This window comes from Phoca vitulina, unplaced genomic scaffold (genome assembly GCF_004348235.1).
Source record: "Phoca vitulina isolate PV1807 unplaced genomic scaffold, GSC_HSeal_1.0 scaffold19, whole genome shotgun sequence".
Classification (NCBI taxonomy): Eukaryota; Metazoa; Chordata; class Mammalia; order Carnivora; family Phocidae; genus Phoca; species Phoca vitulina.
The window spans coordinates 15,273,377-15,284,613 of record NW_022589722.1 but is presented as its reverse complement, the minus strand read 5'-3'; the positions used below and the strand labels follow the sequence as shown (position 1 = coordinate 15,284,613).

Sequence of the window (11,237 nt, the reverse complement as noted above, 5' to 3'; positions counted from 1 at the left end):
AATGGCTAAAATAAACAACACAAGGGCGCCTGGGTGGCTCAGTTGGTTAAGCGACTGCCTTCAGCTCAGGTCATGATCCTGGAGTCCTGGGATCGAGTCCCACATCGGGCTCCCTGCTCGGCAGGGAGTCTGCTTCTCCCTCTGACCCTCTCATGCTCTCTCTGTCTCATTCTCTCTCTCAAATAAATAAATAAAATCTTAAAAAAAAAAATAAAAATAAATAAAAATAAAAATAAAATAAAATAAAATAAAATAAACAACACAAGAAACAGCAGATGCTGGCAATGATGTGGAGAAAGGGGGAACCTCTTGCACTGTTGGTGGGAATGCAAACTTGTGCAGACACTCTGGAAAACAGTATGGAGGTTCCTCGAAAAGTTAACATAGAACTACCGACTACCCACAATCCAGCAATTGCACTACTAAAGAATTAAAAAATACTAATTCAAAGGGATATGTGCACCCTGATGTTTACAGTAGCATTGTATACAATACCCAAATTATGGAAATAGCCCAACTGTCCATCAACTGATGAATGGATAAAGAAGATGTGGTATATATAGAAAGGAATGTATTACTCCACCATTTTTATTCTTTTTAGAATGAAATCCTGCCATTTGCAATGACATGGATGGAGCTAGAGAGTATTATGCTAAGAAAAATAAGTCAGTCACAGAAAGACAAATACCATATGATTTCACTCATATGTAGGATTTAAGAAACAAAACAAACGAGCAAAGGGGAAAAAAAAAAGAGGGAGGCAAACCAAGAAACAGACTCTTAACTATAGAGAACAAACTGCTGGTTAGGAGAGGGGAGGCAGGTGGCAGGGATGGGTAAAACAGGTGATGGGGATTAAGGAGTGCACTTGCTGTGATGAGCATCTGATGTTTTATGGAAAGGTTGAATCACTATATTGTATACCTGAAACTAATATTACACTGTATGTACACTAACTGGAATTTAAATAAAAACTTAAAAAAAGTCAAGGTTTTTCTTCTTAGACACAAGATGATGCTAAAAGTCACATTTTTAAAAATGCAAAAGGGTGCCTGGGTGGCTCAGTCAGTTAACTGTCTGCCTCCAGCTCAGGTCATGCTCCCAGGGTCCTGGGATTGAGTCCTGCACTGGGCTCCCTGCTCAGCGGGGAGCCTGCTTCTCCCTCTCTCTCTCTGCCCCTCCATGCTCGCTCTCTCTCTCAAATAAATAAATAAAATATTTTTTTAAATGCAAGAATAGCTAGGAAACCCTGAAAAAAATAGCTATGAGGGGCAAGGGGCCTACCAAATATTAAAATATGCTCATGGGGCACCTACGTGGTGCAGTTGGTTAAGTTTCCAATCTTAGTTTTGGCTCAGGTTGTGATCTCACCGTGGTGAGGTTGATCCCTGAGTGGGGATGGGGATCCCCACTAAGCGGGGAGTCAGCTTGAGACTCTCTCTCTCTCTCTCCCCCCTCTCTCTCTTGCCCCTCCCACTCTGTGCACTAGTGCTTTCTATAATAAGTAAATCTTTAATATATATATATACACACTCACAAGTGTCTATAATTCAGTGTGGTACTGGTACATGAATGATAGGTCAGTGGAATGTAACAAAATCCAGATGTTAACCCAACTCCTTATGGAAATCTAGTGTATAATAAAGATAGTATTTTGAAATCAAGCAGGGGGCAAAGGTTGACATTTTAGTAAATGATGTTGGGATAATTGGATAGATATTTGGAAAAAGATGAAATTAGATCTGTTCCTCACACTATATACAATTCTGTCTGCCCTTCAGAGTTTACATTCTAAGGGGGTTGGGGAAGACAATAAAGCAAATAAATTACATTTATAATAAAAAATGGTAAGTGCTAGGAGAAAGGTATACGGGGAAGGGGAATAGGGAAAGAGAAGTAAGGTGCAGAGTTTGCATTTACAATATCTAAAAGTAGGGGCAGAAAAGCCTCACTGATGTGAATACTAGCATTTGAACAAAGACTTGATAACACAGAGCAAGTGATGTACATAGACTTCATTCCAAACTAGGTAAAAGCAGAAAATTACAAGCCAATCTCAGTCATGAAAATGGACACAAAATGCTGTATAAACCAAACATAGCAACATGCTTAAAAAGCTAATTTATCATCATCAACTTGGGTATATCACAGGAATGTAGGTTTGGTTTAACATTAGAAAAACAAATGAATCTCATTTACCACATTAACAAAATAAAGAGAAAAGATCATTTCAATAGATATAAAGATAATTAAATAAAATGCAGCACTCATTCATGATTTAAAACAGAATGACAAAACAAACAAGCAAACAAAAAACTTACCGAACTACAAATAGAAGCTACATTTGCTAAAAGAGCATACAGCATCATCATTGTTAGTAGAAACCTTAGAAACATGACCTTTAAAATAGGGAAGAATGTTCAGTACTGATGCTTCTATTCATCTTTATACTAAACATTCTAGCAAGTACAGTCAGAAAAGAAAGAAAAAAAAGCCTAAGAATTAGAAACAAAACTGTCATTATTCACAGATGATATGATTATACGCTCTCAGCCTCTACAAATTATATCCAGCTGGATATAAGAATAAGATCAATATCAGAAATCAATTGGATTTTTACATACCAGCAATAACAATATAATCTATAAATAAATCTAATAACAGTGCAAACCCTGTACAGAGAAAAAAAGGACTAACTTTATTGATTGATATTAAACAAGTTCTAAATAAATGGAAAATATGCTATATTCAAGAATAGGAAGACTGATTTCCTCAAACTGAGCTCTAGATTCAGTGCAATTCCAATCAAAATCCAACAGGTTTGTTTGTTTGTTTGTTTTTCATGGAACTTGGAAAACAGATTCTAAAATTTACATGAAAAACAAAAGTTCAAGAATACACAGAATACTCCCAAAGACAATAAGGTATGAGACTTGCCCTATTAGATACCAAAGATAGGGCAACCCCTTCGGGTCGCCTCCCTTCTTGGGAACTTTGTACTATCACTTTGCTATCGCTCAAAAAACCTTGCTTTGCTGCCCACCAAAAAAAAAAAAAAAAAGATACCAAAGATATAATAAAGCTGGAATGATGAAAACTGTGGTTTTGGCACGGGGATAGGCACGACTCGCCAGTGGAACAGGTTAAAGCCGCAAACTCAAAAAAACATGTAGAAACTTATACGAAGGAACATAGCTGTTATAGGGAAAGCATGCACTATTCAATAAATTGGGTTCCACATGGGGTAAAAAAAAGTAATTGGATCCTACTTTGACACCAGGCACAAAAATCGATTCTAAATGAACAAAGACTTAAAAAATAAAAAATAAAACTTAAAACCTTTATATTTTTATGACTTTAGGATAAAGATGTTTCTTTGAAAAGATACAGAAAAAGTAATAAAGATTAATATCCAGCATATATAAAGACTTATAAATCAACAAAAAAAACCCTCAAATAGGTATTTTGAGGAAAAGGAAATGCAAATAGCAAATAAGTATAACAACAGTTTAATTTTATGAGTGACTGGAGAAATATAAAGCAGACCCCAAAGCAGTATCACTTTGTACCTCCTAGAATGGCAAAATTAAGAAATCTGACTATACCGGGGAGCCTGGATGGCTCAGTTGTTAAGCATCTGCCTTCAGCTCAGGTCATTGTCCCAGGGTCCTGGGATCGAGCCCCACATTGGACTCCCTGCTCCGCGGGAAGCCTGCTTCTCCCTCTCCCACTCACCCTGCTTGTGTTCCCTCTCGCTGTGTCTCTATCTGTCAAATAAATAAATAATATCTTTAAAAAAGAAAGAAATCTGACTATACCAAGTGGTGAGTATACTAAATAATGGGAACTCACTCTACTCTGTTGGTGGGGACATAAATTGGAAACCAGTTCAGCATTACTGAATATCATCCATTTTATGACCTAGCAACTTCACACCTAGATTCTCTGCAAAAACTTTAGCATATATGCGTAAGATCAAAATTTCGTAGTGGCACTGTTTATACAGGCTATGCTCTGAAAGCAACCCACATGTGCATGGTCAAGAAAATCAATGAATAAACTGTGAAAGTGAGGCACAATAAAATGTCATACAGCAGTGAAAACGAAAGAAATATGGCTACACCTAATAATAGATTCTTAGTGACACGTGAAGTAAAAAGTGAGTGGCAGAATATTACAAAGAATATGGTATTATTATTATTATTTTTTTTTTGGTATCACCCAGACACAAAACCAAGCAAAGTTAAGGACACTTACGTGTGGTAACAAAACGTAGAAAATGGGAGGGACGACGATTTTTCAGGATAATTAAAACAATATCTCTGAAATTGGGGGCGGGGATAGGATGGAAAGGATTTCCTGAGAAAATGCCAAGGGTTCTGGTACAATTCTACTTCACAAATTAGGTCATATGTTCATCATGTTTCGTAATTTATATATTCTGCAACTTTCAAATATAAAAATTTAAAAAACTTAAGTTAAAAAAAAACTAGACAGGAACATACCTCAAGAGCGCTTGCCGGCGTACGCAGCGGCCCGCCGCAAGGCACTCTGGGTCAGCAGTCTCGTGGTCAGTTGCCCGTGGGGGCGGAGCCTGTGGCCTTCTATACGCACGCGCGCAGCTACCAGCCAATCAGCGACGCCCTCAGGCGAGACGACCCTGGCTTTTCTCCCGCGTGAATTCTGAGTTGCTTCAGAGGAGCGTCGCGCTAGCCAAGCGTGAGCCTCGGGTGAGGAGATGGGGGGGTGGGGGCTGGAGTGGCAGGGACACCTGTCTGGAGACCTATAGCTGTGGGTGGTCTTTGGCCATTGGGTTTTTTTTTTTAGGCGTGAGAAGGGGAGGACTTTGTCTAGCGCGAGAGTCTGAGCCAGAGGCTACTCTCGATCTGTGAGGTAAATCTTTCCTATTGGCTCTACTTGGGGCCTCTGACAGGAAAATGAAGTCAGTGAACTTCACTGAGGGCAGGACCTTGAGCAGGCGCGGGGCGGGTGGAAAGCCGAGGGCTGAACGGAGTCTGACTGGTCACGACGCCCTGGGCAAGTTTATATCCTCCGGGGAGCAGTGTGGGCCTTCGTCCCTCTGCGCGTCTCTCCCTCGTGCCCGCCCCAAACCTGTCAGAAACAGAATGAACTAAGGGCTTCTCTTCCTTTGTCCTCGATGTCTGTGTTGTGAAAATCTTAGGCGTAATCGTTATTTCTCAAAGCACAGATTGCAGAACGTTTTTATTTTATATTTATTTTGCTGTGAACTTATTTTGGGGCATGCTCACAGGATCGAACCTGTCAACAACTACAATTTCACTTTGTGACGGAAATGCACAGACTAGAATCTAGCCCGAATTTAGCCAGAATCTGACAGAGGCCGGATTAAAATTCAGATCTCATAGCCCTCAGATGCCAACTCTCCATCGCCGCACACCTGGAATCAGGGTCGATGCTGTCATTATCTTCTTTGTTAATTTTGGGCCAACAAAATAAGTGAGGAGACTCCTAAAATGTTATTCAACTAAGACAAACTTTATTTGATACCGCTAATTTTGAAATTTACCAATTTACTTACATGGTGTCTTTGGATTCAGATTTATTTTTTAAAAGTCAGAAAACATCTAAATATGGTGCCCTCTGGAAGAAAACATACAGGGAAATCTGGGAAGCCATCAACGGAGGATCAGATTATAAGAGCCTATGACTTTGAGAAAGAAGATAAAAAAGATCTGAGTGGTTCAGAGGAGGATGTTACTGAAGGTACAGTATATCTAATATTGTTGGGCAGTCACCATGTCCTGTAGTTCATTTGTCTGGGATGCACTACATTTTAGACTATAATAAAACTTTATTTGTAAAGCATTTTCATATACTTCATGTTTCTCATTTGGAGTTCGAAAAGTTTACACAGCATCTCTTACCTTTATAGTCATTATTCTCCAGATGTCTGTTTCATAAATAAATAAGTAAATAAACCTAACTATAGCATAAATATATATAATATGTAAAAATAAATAAAAACCTGGCTTACTATGACATTAACACAGGAAGGCTTGCAAAATTGTTTCTATAAAATGGTCCTGGATCCTGATTTAATTCCATCTAAACTGCAGAGCAAGTACTGTATTTATATCTGCTTTAAAAAGTTATGTTGGCACAAAAGCCTAAAAGTCCTCAAAATTAAGATATACCATTAAAAATTACTAAAATGGAATATTTAGTTTCAAAAATATTTTCTTTTTTATTGTCAATGCAGGGAAGACTCCAGTAATTGATAAGCATGGGAAGAAAAGGACTTCTGCAGCAATATTTGAAGATATGGGGTGATGTGCTCAAAATATTTTTTTCTGTTACATAAAGTCCTTTAAGAAAAGTCTACTTTGGTTGTCCAATGAGTATTGTTGTAAAATACATTGTATGTGTGATATTTCAATCTTTAATTAAAAATTTTTTAATGTAATTTCACAGGGGTGAAGTACAAAATATGCTGGAAAAATTTGGAGGTATGTTTTAGCAGATATTTGTTTTTTAAGATAATTATTTTAAGCCATATAACACATAATCTGTGTAATAGGAAATGTTAATCAGTGGACTATAAGACTGTTACCTAATGCTTTGTCCTCATATATAAGGTTTTGCCTAAGTATGTGTGATTCAGCTACATAGATTTCCTTAATCTCCAGTTGTCAATGTGAAGAGTAAGAATGGTATTAACAATGGTGAGGTAAGAATGGTTTTTTATTTTATATATGTGTGAATTTAGAGAACTGTGCAATTTTAGAACAAAAATGGAAGGGGAATGTCTCTATCCCTATTTGTGTGAACTTTCACAAACTCAAGGACTAAGTGTTAAAAACACACATATCTTTATATATGTCAGTTTTTCATTTTCTCAATTTAGTTATTTTCTATGACATTCCTGTGTTCTTTTTTCTTTTTTTTTTAAATTTTATTTATTTATTTGACAGAGAGAGACAGCGAGTGAGGGAACACAGGCAGGGGGAGTGGGGGAGGGAGAAGCAGGCTTCCCGCGGAGCAGGGAGCCTGATGCGGGGCTCGATCCCAGGCCCCCCGGATCATGACCTGAGCGGAAGGCAGACGCTTAAAGACTGAGCCACCCAGGTACCCCACCTGTGTTCTTTTCTTAGGGGCAGTATAAATCGAACCCTTTAAAATACCTCTTTATTGTTATTTTTTACATTATTAAACTATGTAGTTTAGAAAGGTAACCCTGCTAGCTAGTAAGAAGTACATAATCAGATAAAAAGTTAATAAACCGAGGTGCCTGAGTGGCTCAGTCGTTAAGCGTCTGCCTTCGGCTCAGGTCATGATCCCAGGGTCCTGGGATCGAGCCCCGCATCAGGCTCCCTGCTCCGCGGGAAGCCTGCTTCTCTCTCTCCCACTCCCCCTGCTTGTGTTCCCTCTCTCACTGTGTCTCTCTCTGTCAAATAAATAAATAAAATCTTAAAAAAAAAAAAAAGTTAAACCTTAAATGGTATCTTTGATATTAGTTACATTAACTGTGTTAGGGGATAGTATTCTTTTTTTTAAAGATTTTATTTATTTATTTGAGAGACAGAGAGCACACATGAGCCAGGGGAGGGGCAGAGGGAGAGAAGCAGACTCCCTGCCAAGCAGGGAGCCCAACACAATGTGATCTCCAGGACCTGGAGATTTTGACCTGAGCGAAACAGGGACACTTAACTGACTGAGCACCTGGGTGCCCCGGGGGATAGTATTCTTAAAAAAGAGTTAATAATTTGGCTCCTCTATATGGATTATTTATTCAGTCAAGTCTTTTTTGAAAGCTTTGCTCTATTTGGTGGCAGAAAAATGTTTGTTTTATAATCTTCTAAATTTATCATAGGTGGATATTAGAAATATAGAGTATTTGTATAGTAATACAAATCCATCATGATTACTGAAAAATAATTATTGATGGTAGATTCATAGTCATGTGTTTAGCAAAGCATTTTTTGAGGTATTAAAATTTTTATGAAATACAGTACTTATGGGTAAAAATGTCCTATAAAAAAAAGTTCTTGAAATCATTGTTATACACCTGATACTAATGTATAACATTGTGTGTCAACTATACTTCAGTAAGAAAAAAATTTTAGTAAGTCCAGGAAAAAAAAGTTCCATAAAAGTATTTAAAAAGGTTCTCGAATGAATTTATCAAGATATTTACTTAAGATGTTCCTATGCTTCGTTTTTATCTCTTTTGGTAAAAATTATATTTATTTATTTATTTATTTTTTTTTTTTTTTTTTTTTAAGATTTTTTTTTATTTATTTATTTGAGAGAGAGAGCACATGAGAGGGGGGAGGGTCAGAGGGAGAAGCAGACTCCCTGCTGAGCAGGGAGCCCGATGCGGGACTCGATCCAGGGACTCCAGGATCATGACCTGAGCCGAAGGCAGTCGCTTAACCAACTGAGCCACCCAGGCGCCCTAAAAATTATATTTAAAAGTATCACGGAGTGTATTTTTTAAAAATAATTTTCTTATTTAACTGTTTTTATCCTTTTTGGATTCTTTTTAGATTTTTTATTTACTTTTGTGAGAAGGAGAGCACGAGGGGAGGAGAGGGTGGCAGGCAGAGGGAGAGGCAGACTCTCTGCTGAGCAGGGAGCTCTGATGCAGGACTCCATCCCAGGACCCGGGGATCATGACCTGAGCCCGCGGTGGACACTTAATCGATTGAGCCACCCCTTTTTGGGTTCTTTTTAAAAATAATTTTGTGTGTTTCATATGATGAGTTCTAGCAATAACTCATCTACATGAGTTCTTTCATTTGGAGAGTATTTTACAAATTTAGAAAAATTTAGCCTTTATTAGTGTTTTCTCATGAGGAAGTTAAAGGTCTGTCTTTGAGACTCCCTTTTCTTTTTTCATGGTTAGCTTTTTTCAATCATCTCTAAATTAAAAACTTCAGTTAGGAAAATCAAAATAGGGATACTAATAGCTGAAAGTTTTCTTAGGAAAAAAAACAAATAATCTTGCTTTTTAATATTATACCTACTTTAAGATTTAATTTAAATTTTTTCAAAATTTTATTTATTTATTTGTCAGAGAAAGAGAGAGATTGAAAAAGAGAGAGAGAGAGTACAAGCAGGGGGAGCAACAGGCAGAGGGAGAAGCAGGCTTCCTGATGAGCAAGGAGCCCAATGCGGTACTTGATCCCAGGATCATAACCTGAACCGAAGGCAGAGGTTTAACCTACTGAACCACCCAGGCATCCCTAAGATTTATTTTTAAATGTCTTTCCAAAACAGTCGAACCAACTGTATCCCTATTTAATTTGAATGTGTGGGAACAAAATAATTTTCAACAAGTTTTAATGAATGTTCATTTTCGATAAAGCTGACATTAACAAGGCTCTTCTTGCCAAGAGAAAAAGACTAGAATTGTATACAAAGGCTTCTCTCAAAACTAGTAACCAGAAAATTGAACATGTTTGGAGAACCCAACAAGAGCAAAGGTAAGGTCGTTGGTTTTTTTCACAGCCATGACATTTGTATCATTTCTTAGTATTCATTGCTGTAAATTATGAAAAATACTATCCTCTTCTATTTATCGGGGTCTCTAGTAAAATATGTGTTTGGCCTGATTTTTCTTTAAGTCTTTTTGTTCTATAACTTTCTTCATAGACTTGAGATATATTTCTTAGAAATCAATGCAGATTGTCTTTTTCTCCATTTAAATAACAACTGAGTTTTTTACTCTGAAGGTTATTCATATTCATTCTAGAAATGCACCAACTGAATAAAAATTAAATGTCATATAAATTATTAGCCTTGTGATAGTTACCTGCTTAACAATGTAGAAAGATCAGTCTTATTGTAAATATTACATCTGTGTGTTTTAGCTGAATTGACTTAATTGTTCTTTTTTACAAAATCATTGTTGTACCAAAGTGGGGAAAAATTAAGTGGAATATTTGTTTGGAAATCTTACATGATAAACATAATAACTTCACTGAATCTATCATATCGGAACCTATATTTGGTTGGAAAAAATAAAAAACTGCTTGGAGATGAAATGGACTTTTCTGGAAAAATTGCATATATAATAAAACTTCCATAGTTTTTAGGAACTAAAGCATGTGAGAGGGCTTTTCTGTTAGCTGGTTAGGAAAAGAAATACTTCCCAAATCAGCATAAATCATAATTTTACATTTTGGTTTCATATTTGAAAATTTAAGATGTCATTATTTCCTTCTTTAGTATTTATAAAGTATGTCAAATAAATTTTGTTTTGAATGTTTTGGTATACAGTATGAAAATATTCATTTTTGTGTTTTACAGGCAGAAGCTTTACCAAGAATATTCTCAGCAGTTTCTGACTTTGTTTCAGCAATGGGATATAGACATGCAGAAAGCTGAGGAACAAGAAGAAAAACTAGCTGTTAGTATCACGCTTAATTTTATAATCAGTTATAACCAAGTGTCAAGTAGGAATGGAGAGCCTAGCTGTGTAGTAGATCTGTGACACTCAGCTAGGTTCCATTTCCCATGCTGGCTATGTGTTTTGGTCCTGCTGAATGGTAAACCAGGGAATTACAAGCACATACCGTACTTACAAAAGCTGTTGGCCTTTGCTTCCTATATTGGTTGTGATTCTTGCAGTTCCAAGTGACAGAAATTGTCAAAGTACAAAAGAAGGATTATTAGTTTATATAAAAGAAGTCCAGGGGTAGTTTAACTTCAGGCATAGCTGGATGGGTATAAGAAAGAATTGCTTATATAGTGTCATTTGGGCACTGTCTCCAGTTTTTTTTTTTAAAGATTTTATTTAATTTTTTGAAGATTTATTTATTTGTCAGAGAGAGAGAGAGTGCACAAGCAGGGGGGAACAGCAGGCAAAGAGAGCAGCAGGCAGAGGAAGAAGCAGGCAAGACTTGATCCCAGGACTCTGGGATCATGACCCGAGCTGAAGGCAGATGCTTAACCAACTGAGCCACCCAGGTGTCCCTCTGTCTCCAATTCTTAATAGGCTCTTTCAGTGTGGTAAGCAAGATAGCTTCTTGCAATTTAAACTTACTACAAGTTTAGTAACCCCAGTCGACTGGGTTTTCCTCAATAACTAGCAGAAAGATAGTTTTGCTTGATAACTGGCAGAAAGAAAAGTCCTCTGGAGGAATATCACTGATCTAGTTTGGATCATTTGCCCATTCCTGAACCAGTCATTATGGCAAAGCATGGTTTACTCTTTTTTTTTTTTTTTTTTTTTATTTTTTTTTTTTTTTTTT

General features: G+C 37.0%; 1 protein-coding gene across 1 annotated transcript in view; it reads left to right on the top strand.

Moving 5' to 3' along the window:
• Positions 1-4,937: 4,937 nt before the first annotated feature.
• SYCP3 (synaptonemal complex protein 3) overlaps positions 4,938-11,237 on the top strand; it is a 12,974-nt gene continuing 6,674 nt past the window's right edge. Inside the window, exons 1-5 of the mRNA XM_032416452.1 lie at positions 4,938-5,745; positions 6,242-6,308; positions 6,454-6,488; positions 9,350-9,467; positions 10,294-10,393. Coding sequence (XP_032272343.1) covers positions 5,613-5,745; positions 6,242-6,308; positions 6,454-6,488; positions 9,350-9,467; positions 10,294-10,393 — 453 coding nt within the window. The 5' untranslated portion in view covers positions 4,938-5,612. The remainder of the gene's footprint in view (positions 5,746-6,241; positions 6,309-6,453; positions 6,489-9,349; positions 9,468-10,293; positions 10,394-11,237) is intronic.